Source organism: Phytophthora ramorum (assembly GCF_020800215.1).
Source record: "Phytophthora ramorum isolate Pr-102 chromosome Unknown Phyram_PR-102_s0008, whole genome shotgun sequence".
NCBI lineage: Eukaryota > Oomycota > Peronosporomycetes > Peronosporales > Peronosporaceae > Phytophthora > Phytophthora ramorum.
The window spans coordinates 319,454-337,936 of NW_027150654.1; the positions used below are offsets into that span (position 1 = coordinate 319,454).

The window sequence follows — 18,483 nt, forward strand, 5'->3', positions numbered from 1 at the left end:
GGGGAAGCAGGCAGATCTCGAAGTGAGCCCGTAAAGATGCAAGACAGGATCCACGCACTTTTGATGATTTTTGGATCAAAGTGTCGATTGCAATTATGGCTACCGTCACCGATGCTCGTACTCAAATTCACGTATATTACACACTAGTACACATATTGGCACAGCATACATATTGACATACAGCAGTGCTATATATTTTTCAATAGAGATGGCCCCGTCTGGAGCGTACGAGGCCCCGACCATGGAGCGCCACGCCTTCACCACGTGGGACGACTTCTTCTCCTTCATGGAGGAATACCAGCAGCGCACGGGACAGGTAAGGTACTTCGCTGCATCTTCTCCCACCTCCGCCTTCTAAGTTTTCCCCAAAAGTCCTTCAGCAGGCGTAGTGCCACGTCCGTCAAGACGCGCAATCAGGTTTTGGCCTCCATCGCCGTTTCTGGTCGCCCGCTGCCATCGCCGTTGCTGCCAGAGAGCTTCTTAGACTACTCGAGGACGCTGCAGTGCTCCCACAAGCTCCGAGGGGACGCGGCCAAGGCGAACGCGCGGTGGAACGGCGTGCAGCCATCCGAGTGCCAAGCCAGGGTAGGAACACGCTGCAGAAGAGCAGTACATAGTGAAGAGTGTATGATTAAGGGCGTGGTTTGTGTATTTTGTCAGGTGAACGCGACGCTGCAGCTATGCGACGACAGCTCGTACCGCATCCGCGTAACCAAGATGTATCTCGTGCACAACCACCCACTGGGAGCCAATGTAGAACAGACAGAAGCGGCCGCTTCAGGTTCAGCAGAGACTGATGCTGCGAAGCGACGACGAGTGGGGCGTCCTAGGAAGTATCCGAGGCCTGACGAGGCCCCGGATGCTTCTGCAGCAAGATATACGACGACGGAGCATGTGCCTACGATGGCGGATGTGAGGAGCTTTCTTGAGCGCGTGGATCTTGCACGCTCTCACCAGCAGAGGCAGTTGCAGTCTGTGGAGGAGCGCCTGGCGTCGTATGTGAACGAATTTGCTGCGCAGGACGGCAATGCGGCGAAAATCTTCGTCGATGACGAGGTCTGGGATGCTTACACAGAGATGGATTGAAGTGCAATGGTTGACTGATCGTTGTGATTGTGTGCGGCACTTGTCCAAATACAGAAGGTATTGTCGAGCATTACGCTTCAGACGAAGCACATGCGCAAGGTCTTCGAGGCCTTTCCGGAAGTGCTGCGTATCCCTTCCCTAAAGGAGGATTCGCCAGACTCGAGCTACCAAGTTTTCTCGCTAATGGCACACGACACGCTCGGCAACTGGCAGTACGTGCAGCACGCTATTGTGGAAAACGACCGGCCTGAAACGCTGCGTGCTGCGCTCAATCAGTTCAAGGCCCACAATGCTCGACATCCTCGAATTCGCGCGCTCATTCTTCCGCACGGCGATTCGCTTGCGCTAGAGGAGCTGCGTGCTAGCTTTCCTGCAGCCCGCGTATTGTACTCGCAGTTTCACGTAGTGCGTGCGCTTCACCAGGCCATTGCTGAGCACGGAAAAGATCTGACTTCGTGGCACAGAGACCGCCTCACAGGCATCGCTCAGATACTAGTCTACGCTCCCACTTCGTTGGTGTACGGTGCGAATATTGCGGCCATGGCGGAAGTCCTGGGCTCAAAGCAACACCCCTTCTTCCGCTACTTCCTCGAGAAATGGGATTCGTGCCGTGATCGCTGGGCTACATTTGCTCGCGAGGGCGTGACAACCTTCAGCGTTTCAGAGAACGACGACCAGTTTACTCCGACATGGAAAGAGATTTTCGCCGCAGTCAACGATAAGATGGCACTGGACGAGACCGTAGCTGCAATCCGCTATTATCAAGCTGTGGTGGAGCGTGCGTTTATCCGTGACCTGAACCACGAAGCGAATAAGTTGAGCAATGCTGCAGCTCACAATGGAACTGGCAGCAATAAGGACGAGTACGACGCTGAGATGCGGCTACTGTCCGCCACAGGTGAGCCCCGCGGCGAGTAGCTTGATATTTCCGCAGTATCGCTTTGCCATATCACGAGGGGCATACCAGTTCTGCGAGCCATCACGTGGCTCATTCTTTGTCTCGGCTGTGGCGCCAAACGACATTTTCTGCGACGAACCGTCAAAAGAGTTTTGCGTGGAGGCTGATCGAGGGTGGCAGGTGCTCGTGTGCTTTCATGGTGAATCATCACTTACCGTGTCGGCACGTTTTTTATATTCGCCGAATCGTGCGCTGTAGCTGCGTGATCCCGATGGAGCATATTGAGCCGCGCTGGGTGCTAGCTAAAGCAAAGTACTTCTTTGGAGATCCTTTACAGAATGTCAGCTCGACAGGAGATGTAGCAAGGGAGGCTGAGCTAGAGCAGGGATCAGATTATGAACGCCGCAGCGGGATAGCACCTCCAGGGTCGTGGCAGAAGTACGTGACAGCGCAGGAGATTGGCAAGCGGATCAGTCAACGGATGATGGAAATGGAGCCTGAGGAGTTTAACCGAGCGGTGAACTTCTACAAGCTTGTGGAGACTACCCTGAACGTGCGTCCATTCACTTTGAATACGGCAGCTGTTGCCCGGCTACGCGGTCAAGCTCGAGTTCCTGCGCCACCCAAGCCCACTTGGGTCGAGCCAGACCCTACAAGAACCTTGGCCCCGCGGGCAGGTCATCCAGCAGTGGCAGGAACGAGGTATGCGTCGGCAGGTGACCACGTCGCTGCTGCTGCTGCGAGAAGAGTGCTGCAAGCTCGTTTGACAAGTCGATCTCTGACTGCACCTGCCAAAGCGGATGTCATTGATTTGCAGGACGAGTCAGAAGAAGAAGAGAAGAGAGACAGTGGGCATCAAAACGAGTCTGGCGAGGCCACAGTCTCTACCAGTGAGCATGACAATGGTTCCGAGGAGGAATCTAGTGCTGGAAAGGAAAACAACTCGGACTACACTTCATGAGAACCAGCCCGCCGGAGAGAGCGAGTATGAAGTTGCGAGCAAAACGACGCCTGACAACAACGAAGACGATGCTCAGGACGACGAAGAAGCAAAAGGCAGGGAACCGTGGGAGGGCATTGACGATCTCGGTACGAACCCGGAAGACACAGCATCAACATCTCCACCCCACTCACAGAGCTGAACAGCAAGCAACAGTCAATGCGCTTTTTACGGCAATAGCCAACACCACACCTTTTATCTTAGTAGTATTTATAAAGACAAATCAGAGTGTACTACCTAGATAGTATTAATAGTTTTTGCTTACATTACTTCGTGAAACGCAACCAGAATGGCCTCAGTCTCGGCAGTCACCATATCGATCTCGAGGGCGACGATCCTCGAGCACAAGTATTGTGCGTTCTGAACTTGAAATTGGAGTGCGACATACTTCGCCAACTATCGACTAAATTGGCAAGGATGACAGAAAAATTGTATTGGGGCGGAAAATATCATAGCGTTAATATTATAATATTATCGTCGAATTCGACGAAGCGCTACAACGTGGTCCACGCCAAGCCGCCGAGGCCCCCACAAATTCCCATCATGGCTGCCCGACGCGCCACCGCGGGGCTCAGTAGTAACCTGTACGAGGACTTCCTGCGTGAGCACACGCGCCTGAAGGAGCCGCTGGAGCCCAGCACGCACTCGCGCCATGCGCTAGAGATCAACACACTGACGCCCAGCGGCCTGGCCATCGGCCTGCAAACGGACGTGGTCGCGTCCTTCTTCAAGGCTGCCGTCAAGCGCAGCGTCGAGTCGGCGCTGGTGTGCGAGAGCCAATTGAACTCCGTCATCACGTCCAGTCTGCGCGTGAGCTCGTCGCGCCACCTGTCTCTGCAGGCGCATCTGCAGGCCAGCGAGAGCCTGCGCTTCACGCTGGAGGCGCAGGAGTCGGCCACAGAGAAGGCGCCAGCCTCGTTCGCGCGAATCGGAGCCGACTACAGGACGCAGAGCCTGTTCGCAGGCGCCAAGATCGATGCAGTCAATGGGCCGACGCTGCAGGCCACGCTGGGGGGAAGGATGGGCGACGTGGCCCTCGGGGTCATCGGCGCATACGACGTGGGACTGGACCATAGCGACCGACTGGGCAGGTTCACGACGCTCAATGTGGCCACGAGTTATACGCACGAAGACCTGCTGGCGCTGCTGCAAGTGTAGGTTGACAGGGTTAGTAGTGAGGTTGGGATGGAGGTATTGAGGTGTTATTGTTGCTTGTAGGAATGACGGCGGGAGGATGCTGCGCCTGGACCTGACGCAGACCCTATCGCCCGAGTTGATGGTGAGCTCGCGGTTCGTGTTCGACAGGAGGAAAGACAAGCGGTCGTTGCGGCTGCTGGGCAAGTACGAGCTGAGCGAGACGGAGGCGCTGTCCAGCTCGGTCGGGTCGGACGGCATCTTGGTCGGAGCCTTCGAGTGGCGCACGAACAAGAACCTCAAGACCCGCGTGTCGGCGCAGATGGACTTGCGGCACTACGATAGCGACTCGCACCACCTCGGCGTGTCCATAGAGATCAGCTAAGCCTTGCCAGGCCAGCCACCCCCACCGACTAGTATATATAAAGAGGGTGCGCTCTCGATAAGGTGCCTTTTTGGCTGACGTCGAGACACGAAAACAGGGTAACACCAGATAAAGCGGAAACAGAACGTCTTGATCAAGCCTCTCTTCCCTTCGGTGTATGGCACGGCCTTACTTGGCGAAGATGACAGTGTCGCGCTTGGATCGTGCGATGACGTTGCCCTTCTCGTCACGAGCGCCAGGAGCAGCCTTCGCGGACGGATGATTGGCAAGCTCGTTCGGCACCGGCATCTCTGTCGATACGAGGTACTGCTTGAGGTCGTACATGATTTCTTCGTCGTCGTCGGTAAGGAACGAGATAGCCACACCGTCCTTGCCGGCACGACCCGTACGACCGATACGGTGCGAGTAGTTCTGGATCTTTAGCGGCAGGTCGAAGTTCACCACGTGGGTCACGTCCGGGATGTCCAGACCACGACCAGCAACGTCTGTCGCAACCAGGATATCGCAGTAGCCTTCACGGAACATCTTGAGGCTTTCCTCGCGCTGGTCCTGCGTCTTACCACCGTGAAGGATTGTGGAGCGGAAACCTTCGTTTGAAACGAACTTGGCCACGGAGTCACATTCCTTCTTGATGTTGACGAACACGATGATCTTGGCACCATCGACAACCTTCTCCTTGCGTGACCGCGGCATCGGTACCGACTGCGCACTCAGGATGTCGCGGAGCACCTCTGCCAGCTTCGAACGCTTCTTGCCCGAGTTCATGAACATGACGCGCTGGTCAATACGCTTGTTCTTGCCAGAGTCTTCATCGCCAATCTTAACAATGGATGGGTGCCGCAAGAACGTTTTTGCCAGCCGCTCAACCTCCACAGGCATTGTAGCGCTAAACATGGTAGTAACACGAAGGCGGTGCTGCAGCTCCGTCGATTGATCCCCGCCAGGCTGAGCTCCATTAGCTAGCGTGAGTTGCTGCTCCATCTCCTCCTCGTTCTCCGACTTCAGCAGCGATCCCATATTCTCCAGCACGGCTACGACTTGAGGCTCAAAACCCATATCAATCATGCGATCGGCCTCATCCAGCACCACGTAATTGCATTGGTTCAGCACCAGGTAGTGGCTTTCTAGACAGTCCATGAGCCGACCAGGCGTACCGATGATAATATCTACACCCTCACGAAGGCGGAAACCCTGATCTTCAATGCTCTGACCACCAACAACTGATAGAGTTTTGATGGGGTTGAGCTTTTCAGGCAGCCCCACACTCGTGTACTTGCAAAGCTTGATGGCTTCCTGCTCAATTTGTAGTGCCAGCTCACGAGTTGGCGCCATGACCAGAGCCAGAGGACCTTGCTCTCCCGTCCGAGCGACCATCATGGGCGGCAGCGAGTAAATGTACGCAATGATGGGGATCACGAATGCCGCTGTCTTACCTGAACCGGTCTCAGCGATACCGATGATATCGCGCTTCTGCAAACCAATGGGAATAGCCTGCATCTGAATAGGCGATGGTCGCTCGAAGCCCATTTCTTTGATGGCCGTGAACACGGCATCGGGAAGCATCTTGCCAGCTTCGTCCCATTTGCGCAGCGGGTGAGGAGCACGCCCACCCTTAAGCGTGATGTCGAAGTCTTCGCGGAAGATACGCCAGTCTCTCTCCTTCATCTCATCTACGGACTTGTCCGACCAGTGCGTACCCATGGTCTTGGCCTCGCGTGAAGCCATCTCCCGCATGCGGTCCCGCTCGCGAGCCTGCATACTGCGCAGCGCACGCTCACGCTCCTGCTGTCTAACGGCGATCTGTTCACTCGTCAAGCTGCCGTCCGTTTCATCCGCAAGTTGCTGCTCCTTCTGTCTTTTATGACTCAGTTCCTCCAAGAACGAGTTCTTCTTGCGTTGCTCACGCATATCCACGCCAGCACGATACCCTCGCCCATAGAGCAGATTCACGTCCATCCGGTGCGCATACAAGGGATTCAGATCTGCGCTCGTATCCTCCGACGCTTCCCAGTCAAACTGGAAGATCTTGGAGAATTTTTCGCTCGCCTTGACCATTTTCTTCTTCTTCACCGTCTTGCCCAAGTACTGGTCCTTCAGCGCCTGCAGCGCCTTGGTCTCGTTCGGATCCAGCAGCGGCGACTTCACGGCTTCCTTCGAAGAAGATCCAGCAGCTCCACGTCGTGCATCACTCCTGTCTCTACTACCCGCAGCTCTGTCATCACGACGCGATCGGTCTCCATTAGACCTCGAGCCCCGTTCCCGTTCTCGCTCTCGGCCTCTCTCACTCCGTTGACGTTGCAGAAACTGACGTCGGGCGTCCTCCGCCTCCGTCCGCTGCTTGTCCATCTACCAACATAACAACATTATTAGAATTCCAGTAAAACTTACAATGAACCTTGTCAGATGTCCCGCTCAGCATGAACGAAATAAAGATTTTAGAGATCTCACCTCCTCCCGCTTCTTCTCGAGTCGCTCGAGCGCGTCCTTTTGTCTCTGGGCCTTGGAGCGAAACGTCGGCTTGGCAGGGGCCTCCTCTGCGACCGAGGAGGCCTCTCCGATCTTCAGCGGTAGCTTCCGGGTGCCTGCAGGCCGCTGCATCTTTTGGTTTCGGTTCTGCTTCATGTTTCTTCGCCTTCTCACGCTCGGCGGCGCGTTCCTCGGCGCGACGCGCGATGGCGGCCACCCGTTCCGCCTCCTTGCGCTGCTGATCGTCCAACTCGACGGCCAGACGCTTGCTCGCAGAGCGAGAACGAGAGCGAGACCGCCGCCGCTTGCGCTGGTCCACCATGACTGCTGAAATGACTCGGTTTTAGTATGGGTTAAATTAACAAAAACCTGAAGTGCCCGTCAGAGTTTATAGCGTGATTTTGAAAGGTAATGTGTTTTTGAAATGTGAAAAATAGTAAATCGCGCTCTGTGACGCGCGCAGCAAATTGATAAGACAACCCTGCCATAGCAGCTCAAAGAGCTTATGGCTGCTGGCAAATGCTGGTGTATGCCAACCAGTAACACAAGTAGAAGACAACTCCGCTCGCTTTAACTGCTTTCAATTCAATCAGTTCCCATTTTACCAACTATCACCACAGCAACTGGTGACACGCTCACTCTTCAATTTGAGCAATCCCAGACCCCCAAGTTACCATAGTCCACGCCCCGCGCTGTCGCCACGTTACCTTCACACCTGCCCAGATATCTGGGTTCTTCTCCCGTCCATGCCGTGACGACAACGACAATTTCCCACTCCACTTCTGCGAGAACCGAGTTGCGCGGCGGTAAGCTTTTCTTGTCTGTATTTAAGTATAATTTGTACTGTTGGACTAATTTTTGTGTCCATTAGGTACTCGAATTTGGATCCGATTTCTGTCGAGACCCTTCTCCGTGCCATGGCATATCTCACTCGGATTGTCGAGCGTTACATCGATTCATGTTATTCTTCGAAAAACATGGCTCTTGAATACGTCACTACGGTATTATCGGATCAAATTCCCTATATTTGGTTAGTAAAGGCACCAACTAGAATCGAAAAAGTGTATTGTTTTAAGTAGTGAGTTAGAGGCTTAACTTTTGGTAGCTTTCAACAAGATCTCCGTGAAGCCTATCGTCAATATCCTGGCGCATTCTGGATATAGCACTCCTCCCCAGGTGAAATCCCTTGGAAACCAGAAACTTCTTGATTGATTTCCCTGTCAGAGTGTCAATGGAGCGGTTGTGCGATGGTAGCATCTTCCTTCATGACCAGTAGAGTCAGCCTCTCGATTTCTTGAGTCGTATTGTGCCTGGGCGAGAAAGCGCCCCCTAATAATAGCTTTGTAATCTTGCATTTCCCCTCTGCTCCAAAGACGTTGACAAAAACGGACACTGCAGCTTGTCAATAGGCGCCTCAGCATCGAAAAATTGCACGCCATTTAGTTTCTTGTACTGGTATTTAGCATTCCCGGAGGTGTTTGGCTCGACACTGCTCTGCTTCACGAATATCTGGAACCTGCACTCGATGGAGAACTCCTCGTATGCCGCGCGTACTGCCTTTTGAGATGACAACTCTTCGGCTGCGATGTTAGCTTGACGATCGTAGGCAAATCTGACATCAGGACGCGCAGAATCTTCTACATGCACTTGAACATCTTCACGATGAAGCTCGAGTTCCCGAGCTGCCTGAAGGTCGGATTGGTCCACTTGAAACGTTCCCTTGCTGAATTTGTCGGGCGGAAATGTCACAGGAGCCGCCATTTCCAAAAGAAGCGGTCGTTAATGAAGAGAAGAGCGGTTGTGCTGTTCAAAACCTGCCTCCAGACGGTATTTAAAAACAATTGGGATTAATGATTTAACATTTCTATCACCTCTTTTGTCGGGCAGCCAGGAACTTCTTCTGGCCGCCCTCTAAGCGGAGTAGCACCACTCAACAAAGTCGATATGGAGCGGCACAAGGCACCTGACCGCGGTCCAGACTGTCATGTCGGACATGCGCGGAAAGAAGAAGGCCCACGACCCCGATTTTGTAGCTTTTGTCGAAAGGTACGTCAGAGAGTACCCGTGCTTTACGTAGAGGGATGACAGTTGGAACTGCGTTCCCGATTCGGCGGAGGGAGGACGGGGCTTTCGGCATCTAGCATTTTGCGACTTCTCAGGTTCGACCTGGGTCCTGAGCAGGAACATGATCGAGCGGCGTGCTCGTGAATCAGTCCCTCGATAAATTGAGGCGTTCATGGCCAGAATGCGCTGTACCCTGAGCAACTTTTGTTCCTGGATGAGATCTCGAAGAATAGGCTCGACTGCATGTGGCGGTACGCGTGGGCAAAATGTGGGGAGAGAGCGAAATTCCGTGTCCCGGTCGCGCGAGATGGAAGAGAGTCAATCATGGTTATATCAGTGGTTTTGTACGACACGTGGTACTTTCGATCGCCTTGAGTTTCATTAGGCTTTCGAGGAGTGTGTGCTTCCGCGACTGAACCCGTGCCCCTACCCAGGTCCATCATCGAGTTGGATAACGCATGCATTCACATGTACCCCGGGTTCGAACAAGCTGCCCACTCAGTTAGGTGCTTTTTTTTTTATACCGCCGTATTGTCCTCAATTCAACCCGATTGAGGTCATGTTCGGGCAGCTCAAGCGCTGGCTTGCGAGGCATGCCAACCTTGCTTTTGCTCTGTACCCCGAGAAGGTGCTATAGGTGGCGATGCCTGCTTGTATTAAATGCTAGGACGTTGGCGTAAATTTGTTCCGCCACTGTGAATATGGTGATTCAGGCATTTAGGAATAAGTCTTCGCCGCCGACTTGGAGCAGTAGCCCCGGGGAGGTGGAAAGGGAGGAGTGGGTGGGAGGGCAAAATATGGAGCGAATCGAGAAAAAATATATTTGGTAGTGTTTTGGTAATGAAAAATCCTCTCTTTAGTCAGTCAAATGGTCTATGTCATCCACGTTGGGAGCAGGTTCACGAGGAGGATGGAAATTGGAGAATAAACCATCAGCAATTAGACTGTAGTTTGGCAGCCCAAATGCAGCTCGGAGCTCCTGCACATGTACGCTCAGCTGCATATCCCTCGACCCATTTAGCTGCACGGTTAGGGTGCGGAAGACATTTTCGTTTCGATCTTCCTCTCTATCAGATGCTGCATTTGGCGGAATGTGGCGCTGTCGGGGAGGGTTTCGCTAGTGTCATCCGACTGCAGAGCTTGACTGACGGCCCAATGTGGGTGTGCGATATCGCCTACCTGTATGTCTGGACGCTCGACCAGGTACGAGTTGACGGCTTCTGCAGCTTCGGAAATACGGGCTGGAGTTGGCCGTCGGATGCCTTGACGAACTTCCTAAGCACTATACATCCACTAATGCATGACGAACGGGCCAGCGAACGACTTCTTTTTCTTGTAGTTTCTATTGGCTTGACCCAGTACATCGTGCCACGTTTTGGCCGTAACAGCCACTAGCTGCGCCTGCTTTGTGTGTTGGCTTGGTTTCATATAGAGTTTCATGTCAGCACGAGTCGTCTTCGTAGAGTAGCTATTCAGAGCCGAGATCATCTTCGCTTTAGCTAGGGAGTAGACCTTCTCAAAGATGTCGTGCTCCTCGTCAAACTCGAACTCTGCATCTTCAACAGGGACAATAGTCCTGCTTGTCTTTCCAAATTCACCAATTCTTACTTCGACTCTAGCAAGCGTTTCCTCCATGGTGCGTTTAAATAAGTTGTGAGCGCTCAGAATGCCCAGCCAAACATGGGCATTTTGAGGTAGTTAATTATAAATCGGTTGGAGAGGCCACTAATAAAACGAACTTCAAATCTGAGGACTGACATCTAAAAATAAGTACGCTCCCGTTTATACATAGCAAGTCGAGAGTTGTGCCTCTTATCAACGCGGTAAATCGTCTGATTTGTAAAAAACATAATAATAGGACATCCTGCATGACTTTCACAAAAACGGGGAAATACATAAACTTCTCAATCATCAACACGATGCACTTCATTGTAACGCAGATCGCAGATCCATCTAGTCTGGCGTTTTAGGTTAATGCATTCGAGTAAACTAAATAGACACAACATTACGCAGAAAACCAGCATGCATCGCTACGGTTAGTAAACAGAGCACACACATGCATCATTGTACAAAAGTACCGTAATTTTAGCCCAGGATATAGAACGTACTGAGACTTCGTAGATTCGCAGGACACGAAGTGTTTTGTTGGGTGCCTTGGCGGCGACATTCTTCAGCCCTTGACCGCAACCTTGTGCCATCTGTAACTATTATATAACTATTAGTAGCACACGAACCCCGAAACATAGCAGCGGCCTTCACTGCGGAGAGCTCTGCAAGCGCACTTGCGGTGAAGTGACTGATGGAAGGGGCGTCGCGAAGGAAGACGAGCGTGGAACGGCAGTGAGAGGAAGTGCCTCGATCAGCCTGACTCGGGTTAGGTTTATCGTCGAGCCAGTCCAAGGTATCGAACCGTGCCAACAATGGGGTGCACTCTCGGTCAAGTGTTGCAGCTCGGATCAGCTCGGAAAATATCACTCGGGTACGTTGGCGATCCAGGTCGCCACCGATCTCCCGTGGTGAGTGGTTCAATCATCTCGACACACAATTACGATCCAGATTGGTGAAGTCCCAGTTTTGAGGTACGGCCGTAATGACACAGGTATTACATGTAGACATGTAGAGCCAGCACAAGGTACTTTGGGAGATACGCAAGGAAGCCAGGAGGTAAAAGGGAAGCTTGGAAGTTAAGATACAGAACAGAGAAAGATGTCCCTTGCAACACACGAGTGAAGTTCACAGATCCGGATTGGAAAGTATGCCCCCCCTCCATCGATCAAGGACTCTCCTTGTCGCGGTAACTACGCGAAAGCACCTGGATCGCTTGGTCAGGCGCGTAACAACTTACTCCTCCCGAGAAGACCCCGCCAGAGGAGGCGGCAAGCACGGAAATGACACATCCAAAGACCCCCCCCCCCCCCCCAAGCCGTCCCCAAAACACCCCGATCGGAAGAACACAGACGACCGCGTGTCGTATCCCATGCGACCGTCGAACCCCCTATCCCTGGAAGGAGCTGCCCAGCTCCACTCCCGCCTCGATCACCACTGACCGTCTTCGCGTGAGCGCTGAAAGAACGTAACCCGCCCAATCGTCGGGTACACAAGGTGACTACAAAGGTTAAAACGAACAGATTCCCTACATAGCGGCACTAGATGTAAAGACGAAGATGATTCATACCTTGTATCTCTCTTTATTAGTATTCTTCGGCCTGCGCGGCATACTGGATGTGCCGAACGGTGGCGTTGGCGCGGAAAGTGCGACTGTCACTAAACAAATACCTGATGCGGCTTTATTTTTCACTCAACTTAGGCCAATATTTGTTGTCCCACTCGATCCGACAAATACAGTAAGACCGCCCCACTCTGTGGGGGCGACGACTCTGTTAATAGTGTCTCTCGCGATCGCAAACTCACCGTGAGTCTATTTACTTCATTTCAGCGCGATGATTGTCCGTATGCGTGCGGAGACTATGTATGACAATCCTACCAGTTGCGAAGACGCGCTCTTTCAAACGTGTTGGAGGGTGTCGCCCCAACCAAACCTACGTTGATGCCTCGATAGACGGAAACAGCGCAGGATATTGACGTATTCACATAGCGGTTCAACCCTCTAGCAGACGACGCCTCCGCGGCAAACTGGCACTAACCGAGTCAAATTGTCCTTAGTCTTCGTCTTGTTGCCACTACAGATGGAATGAACCACTTGTGCCCAACTGAGTGGAATGCAGAATGAGATTGGATTCAGGTTAGATCCTAACAACAACGACTCGTAGCTTACTATGAGGGCAGTCTCCACGGAGCCAAGGAGGGAGACGCGAGCAAATGAAGGTCAGGTTGAACCTGACTGTACACGCAGTAGTGACTTGGATCCGAGGTGAGCTCGGATTGGACCACGTCACAAGGACTTATGACAGATCATAGAATCCGTCTTGGGCTGGAGCCATGTCAACACGTACAGCGCTGACGAGAGCGAGATAACGCCAGTTGCTTAACCACGTCAACTAGAGGCCGTTACAACAGAAACCAACCCTCCAAGGACTCCTCTTGTATCTCGTGTTTTGACCTTCATGCAATCGTGGCGGACGCGTGTCACCCGCCACTACTCGGCTTTGCCGTGCGCACCAAGTCCTTTGGATTGTCGTGTGTCACAATTCATACCTCCAGCTACACGCTTCGTGGCGCATGCCCTGTTGAGCTCCGACACACCTCTGGCTGACGCTGAGACCGAGTCCAAGCTCGATGTTTAACTGTAATCAAGACAGCACGTCTGATGCAGCATAAGAGCGATAGAGTCTACCATGTACTGCAGCCACTCCTGCAAGACCTTGATAAGTCGACAGCAACGAGGTCTCACTTTCGCTGATGTCGATGGAGCAGCTATCACTGTCTTCCACTGGTTCAAATAGAAGCACCACATAAACGCTCGGACAAAGCCCCATCCTCGTACAGCTCGTTTGTTGTATATTTGGTGGATGGTCGCAAACAATGCAGGTATCGATGGTTTTTAGCTTGTTACAGAAGTAATTGAGATTGGCACACTTCATGGCATTGCCGTCGAGGAGACGAAGACGTTTCTTGAGCTGCTGCTGGAAAATTGCGATAAGAGCAACTTTTGAGGCAAATTCACCAGCACTCCCTGCCTGGAGAACTTCCTCTTGAGCCCTACACGACAAAGTGCTCGTTCGTGTAACCAATATTGCTTGCGAACGTCGCTCTGTGCTTCAAGTACACGACCAACGCAAGTCCTTCTTGATTCAAATCGGAGTTTAGCCCTGTCAGGTTTCCGCACCACCGAATTGCCTACTATAGTAGTTGGATAGTAATCTTCTATTAGATATTACCAAAGTAGCACCATATGTTGGAACTGTCAATCCCTGGTGAAACCTCTTTTCGCAAAAAATGGCACCAGAGCCTGTGGGCAAGTGGGTCTTCCCGGAGCTGCGCGCCGTGATCCTTCAGACGCAGCAGGTGCCCAGCGCCGAGGACGCCGAGAAGGAGAATACACCGTCGCTCGTGTTCCGCACCCCGAGCTTCCTCGAGTCGCAGGTTCCATGGCGTGTGGAGCAGCAGCTGCGGCGCACTACTTGCGCATTTGTTGAGCACCTGGCGCAGCTGCTGGAGATGCCCGAGGCCCCCAGCGTGGCCGCCCAGCTGTTCAGTGCAGAGGTTCTACATGATGCACTCGTTCGCGACCCACGACCGCTTCCTGGTGGCCACGGCGGCGCTGTTCCTGGCCGGCAAGACGGAGGAATTCCCGGTCAAAGTCCGCTACGTGACCGAGTGCTCCATGTACCTGCTACTGTGTCGTGAACAGGCCCAGGAGAAGCTTATGACTAGACACAAGACCCACTCCGCGAGGAACGGGGCTTCTGCGTCCACCAATCGACACTCGCCGTCGCCCGCTGCGCCGCTCAAGAAGAAGCAGAAGTTGGATGCCAAGGGGAAGCCTGTGGAGATGAGCTCGACGCTGGGCAATGACAAGGAGGCGGCAAACACCAAGCACATTGAGTGGCTCAATGCGCTGCTGGACGTGGTGGAGGTCGGAGAGGTGGAGGCCAATACCAGCAAGGTACTGCTACTGGAGAGGATCCTGCTGCTCACGTTGTCGTTCGAGATCGGGTCGCCCCAGCCATTTGCCTATGTGGCGCCGCACATGGAGCGTGTTTTTGCGCTAGAAGCCATGCACCCTGATATCTCGTACGAGGACATTCGTCAGATCACGTTCATGCTGGTTGCAGACGCGGTGAAGACTGGGCTGTGCCTGGCATTTGACTGCATTGCACTCGCTGCGGGTGCTGTATATTTGGCTTGCTTGTATCACCACCAGGTGGGGCCGAACGTGGCAACAGAGACCAACGAGCCGTGGTGGACTGTGCTGCAGCTTCCGGAAAAGGAGCTTGAAGAAGTAGCACGGTGCTACTTGTGGATGTACGAGGACGAGAGTGGACAGAAGGACCAAGGACTGGGTCCCAATTTCTTGAATCTGTGGACACGATACCGGCCAGAAGATAACCGACCCAACCTTGAGTTTATCAAGGACCTAGATGCAGGTCTACAGACGCCATAACTGTAAAACCTGGATGATGTCTATTAAACCTGACTGGCCATTCCCTACGTCATCATATGTGCATGTTCCTTCATCCCACAACCATGGACTCTTTCGTTGCAGATGAAACTTCGCTGTGGCATGGTCTGCGCCTCAATTTATCGCTTAGACCCAGGATCGAGCCTTGCGCGGGTTGTCCAGCAAGCCCTTGATGTAGTACACCTGGAAGAAGCAAACCACGAGGTAGACGGTGCACTCGAGCGCTCCGTAGAACATCACGTGCTTGTTCATCTCTTCCTCCACTGCATGTCAACCACCATCAGCACCACCATCGACAACAACCAGCCTGCGAACGTACCTTTCATATGCCTGTCTGTCCGGATCAGTTGCAGCCTTTGCTCCGACTCGAGCTCACCGAGACGCACATCCAAATGCGACGCGTATTTGGCCAGCACACTGACGTGCTCTACAACCAGCAGCCACTCATGTCAACAACAACAAACCCTCAGCATCAGTATAATAACCCACGCCACCTTTCTCAACAGGATGTTGTGACTGCAGCGTGTTGGTCACATGCGTCACGAGCTTTCCGTCCGAGTCTGGATTAATGAAGCAAAGCTCATGAACTCCTGCTTGCCTGCACCACACACACACAATTTCCAGCCATCAGAATCTCCCCCTCATGCCCCGAACTGTACTGCAAAGGCCTCACTTGGGCGAGATGAGGTATTGTCCCTCGGCGTCTCCCAGTCGGCGGTAGATCGTGACTCCCTCTGGGTTCTTCACCTCCAGATCAATGTGCGAGTCCGCTGAGCTCACGACGTACGCGCCGCCCACGTCGTCCCCTTGGAACTTGGCGTCCTGGTAGAAACACTCGCGACTCTGGCCCGCCACGAAGAACGTCAAACCCTCGGACGGGTCGAAATCGAAGCTCTCAACGGCGCGCGGCTTTGGCGCGTACTGCGCGTCCGCGCCCACGCCACGCGGCTTGTCGTCGTACGGATCGAACTGCGGGTCCTCCGCCACGGCCTCCGGGTCCAGCGCCGCGAAGTCGCCCTGCGCCAAGATCCCGGGTAGAAGCAGCAGCAACAGCTTCATATTGGGCAATGGTACCACTATCACTGGTACACTAAGGTTAACTACCATGCAGTCAAATCGAGACTTCCCGGTAGTCAACTATTCTTGTGGTGGCCATTGTTGCGCATATCTACGGGCCAAGATGATGCAGAGGCTGGTACTGCGCAGTGCTCGGCGTGCATTGCCCTCGTCGGTAGTGGGTACGTCCCGCCGCCTCACACTTGCAGCAGAGGCGTCCTCCGCCCTGGCCAAGGTGGGGCGCGATGTGCCCCTCAAGATCGTGCCACGCGCCGAGCGGCGGGCAGCGCGCAAGGCCGCCAAACACTCGGCCGGCGCCGCCGAGCACAAGGTTGTGCGCACGTCGTCGCTACCCGCGCGCATCTCGTTCGCGCTGCTGGCAGGCAGCATTTCTGGTTCCGTCGTGTGGCACTTTGTGCTAGACGAGAGTGTCAAGACCAAAATCACGGACTCGCTGGGCGCTACGTTCCTGGGAGACGTGTACGCGTTCCTGGCAAGAAAGGTGGAGGAGACGGTCAAGCCCTTCACGGACCCGTCAAGACTCAAGCTACTGCCGGACTGGCCCATCCCCCAAGTGCCCGCAGACACGCCCCCTGTGCCCGTGCTGGTGCTGGACCTGGAAGACACCCTGGTGCACTCCGAGTGGAGCGTACGTTGCTGCAGTGGAGTGGATTTCTTGATGGTGTACTAATGGTGCTTTTGATTGTTATTGTTGTTGTTGGATCCAGAGGAAGCACGGCTGGCGCCATGCCAAGCGTCCCGGGGTGGACGAGTTCCTGGAGACGCTGTGCCAGTACTACGAGATCGTGATCTTCTCGCAGAACTACGGCGCGGAGGAGATCGTGCAGAAGCTGGACCCAAAGCAGTGTGCGCTGCACGTGCTGTCGCGTGATGCCACGCGGTATCTCAACGGCGCTCATGTGAAGGACCTGTCGAACCTAAACCGCGACCTGCGGCAGGTTGTGATTCTGGACGACGACCCGGCCGCTTATCAGCTACAGCCGGAGAACGCCATCCCGGTCAGGCCTTTCACAAACGGACGCGATCGCGACGACCATGAGCTCAAAGACCTGATTCCGTTCCTCAAGGCGCTGGCCTCGGAGCGCGTGTCTGACTTCCGTCAAGTAATTGGCGAATTCCGTGATGACGATGGCATTATTCGCGACCTTGCTACAAAGTACGGTGCCCGCGTGCACCAGATCGAGATGCAGAAGGAACAGCAGAAGAAGAAGGGCTTTGGAGGCTTCGTGCGCGGCCGGATGTCGCACCACCCTCCGCCGCCGACTGGAGGAGTTGCTGCTAGCGGGTTTTCTGGTGGCCCGCACATTTGAGGGGCGCACTCGCTCAATTCAACGCAAGCACATCGAAGTACAAGAACCAGATACGGTAGATAACTGCTCCGGTGAAGTAAGCAACTTACGCCAGCCGCGACCTGTATCGATGCATCGGCGCTCTTTGCATGGTGTTTCTGTCGAACAACGGCATTGTTCACAATACTTCAAGTGTGCTGGCGTCTTGTCCACCTCATCTATTTTCACTTCTACTGTTCTCGACTTTCTGCATGACGATGACTACTATTTTTGCGGGTGCCTGAGGCAGGCACTTGCAAATACACGGCTGTGAAGGGTTCAGTTGCAATGGTCGCAACAGCCAGCACGCCGGTATGGAAATCAATGTGGAGTCGTCTCGAAAACAAGTGGGATGGAATCCAAGTGGGCCGTCAAGGATCGTATTCAATCGAGCGCCTCGAGAGTCTGGACAATTACTGCAAGACCACTTCACTAACGCGTGTCATCTGTATCTGCATTTTAACACCGTTGCCTGCATTGACTGTGGCCGTGTTGCTGGAGTGTCTACCTCTTCGACCCCCCTCTGAAGGGTGGGCCAGGAATTGGATGTTCTGGATTCGATTTGGTCTGATGGTTGTAGCAATCACATTTGTTACAGTCTCACAGCTGGGTGTATTTGCTCCAGGGCTCAACTTTACACTCAACAAGCGACTGATTGTGACCTGTTCACTTGGGGTTGCTCAAGTGGTGACCTTTATACTTGTGGCAAAATTCGGTGCATTCCCCGTGCCATTCTTGTGGCAGCTAGGATCTATTCCCGTGTCGATCTATCTGCCAACAATGATCCGAATTGCCCTCGGCCCGGCGCCATTTGAATTCGGCTCACCCGTTCGAGCCCACCTCATACGATATCACCAATTCTTTGTCGCCCACATGGGACTTCTAACTGTTTTCCCGTTGTGCAAGATACTTTATAGCTACATCCCGAAGGCATATCGTGGAAGTGTTATACTGATGCTTCCG

General features: G+C 53.6%; 9 protein-coding genes across 9 annotated transcripts; 6 read left to right on the forward strand and 3 right to left on the reverse strand.

Annotated features, from left to right (window-relative positions):
• Window positions 1-208: 208 nt before the first annotated feature.
• Window positions 209-1,086, forward strand: KRP23_9146 (uncharacterized protein; the record flags this gene model as incomplete). Its single annotated transcript, XM_067894674.1, has 3 exons — window positions 209-321; window positions 384-585; window positions 661-1,086. 3 exons carry the CDS (start codon window positions 209-211, stop codon window positions 1,084-1,086), a joined length of 741 nt encoding a protein of 246 aa, XP_067742323.1.
• Window positions 1,087-1,626: 540 nt separating this feature from the next.
• KRP23_9147 (uncharacterized protein) lies at window positions 1,627-2,004 on the forward strand (the record flags this gene model as incomplete). Its single annotated transcript, XM_067894675.1, has 1 exon — window positions 1,627-2,004. The coding sequence occupies one exon, from the start codon at window positions 1,627-1,629 to the stop codon at window positions 2,002-2,004; it is 378 nt and encodes a 125-aa protein (XP_067742324.1).
• Window positions 2,005-2,255: 251 nt separating this feature from the next.
• Window positions 2,256-2,945, forward strand: KRP23_9148 (uncharacterized protein; the record flags this gene model as incomplete). The annotated part of the gene is made up of 1 exon (XM_067894676.1): window positions 2,256-2,945. The coding sequence occupies one exon, from the start codon at window positions 2,256-2,258 to the stop codon at window positions 2,943-2,945; it is 690 nt and encodes a 229-aa protein (XP_067742325.1).
• A 582-nt stretch (window positions 2,946-3,527) lies between these two features.
• KRP23_9149 (uncharacterized protein) lies at window positions 3,528-4,503 on the forward strand (the record flags this gene model as incomplete). The annotated part of the gene is made up of 2 exons (XM_067894677.1): window positions 3,528-4,138; window positions 4,203-4,503. 2 exons carry the CDS (start codon window positions 3,528-3,530, stop codon window positions 4,501-4,503), a joined length of 912 nt encoding a protein of 303 aa, XP_067742326.1.
• Window positions 4,504-4,671: 168 nt separating this feature from the next.
• On the reverse strand, window positions 4,672-7,101 carry KRP23_9150 (DEAD-box ATP-dependent RNA helicase 21; the record flags this gene model as incomplete). Its single annotated transcript, XM_067894678.1, has 2 exons — window positions 4,672-6,849; window positions 6,952-7,101. 2 exons carry the CDS (start codon window positions 7,099-7,101, stop codon window positions 4,672-4,674), a joined length of 2,328 nt encoding a protein of 775 aa, XP_067742327.1.
• Window positions 7,102-10,326: 3,225 nt separating this feature from the next.
• Window positions 10,327-10,668, reverse strand: KRP23_9151 (uncharacterized protein; the record flags this gene model as incomplete). The annotated part of the gene is made up of 1 exon (XM_067894679.1): window positions 10,327-10,668. One exon carries the CDS (start codon window positions 10,666-10,668, stop codon window positions 10,327-10,329), a length of 342 nt encoding a protein of 113 aa, XP_067742328.1.
• Window positions 10,669-13,929: 3,261 nt separating this feature from the next.
• KRP23_9152 (Cyclin-T1-4) lies at window positions 13,930-15,097 on the forward strand (the record flags this gene model as incomplete). Its single annotated transcript, XM_067894680.1, has 2 exons — window positions 13,930-14,196; window positions 14,273-15,097. 2 exons carry the CDS (start codon window positions 13,930-13,932, stop codon window positions 15,095-15,097), a joined length of 1,092 nt encoding a protein of 363 aa, XP_067742329.1.
• A 144-nt stretch (window positions 15,098-15,241) lies between these two features.
• KRP23_9153 (Transmembrane emp24 domain-containing protein 1) lies at window positions 15,242-16,174 on the reverse strand (the record flags this gene model as incomplete). Its single annotated transcript, XM_067894681.1, has 4 exons — window positions 15,242-15,378; window positions 15,435-15,542; window positions 15,610-15,713; window positions 15,789-16,174. The coding sequence occupies 4 exons, from the start codon at window positions 16,172-16,174 to the stop codon at window positions 15,242-15,244; spliced, it is 735 nt and encodes a 244-aa protein (XP_067742330.1).
• Window positions 16,175-16,295: 121 nt separating this feature from the next.
• KRP23_9154 (Mitochondrial import inner membrane translocase subunit TIM50) lies at window positions 16,296-17,502 on the forward strand (the record flags this gene model as incomplete). The annotated part of the gene is made up of 2 exons (XM_067894682.1): window positions 16,296-16,820; window positions 16,900-17,502. The coding sequence occupies 2 exons, from the start codon at window positions 16,296-16,298 to the stop codon at window positions 17,500-17,502; spliced, it is 1,128 nt and encodes a 375-aa protein (XP_067742331.1).
• Between the last annotated feature and the right edge of the window lie 981 nt (window positions 17,503-18,483).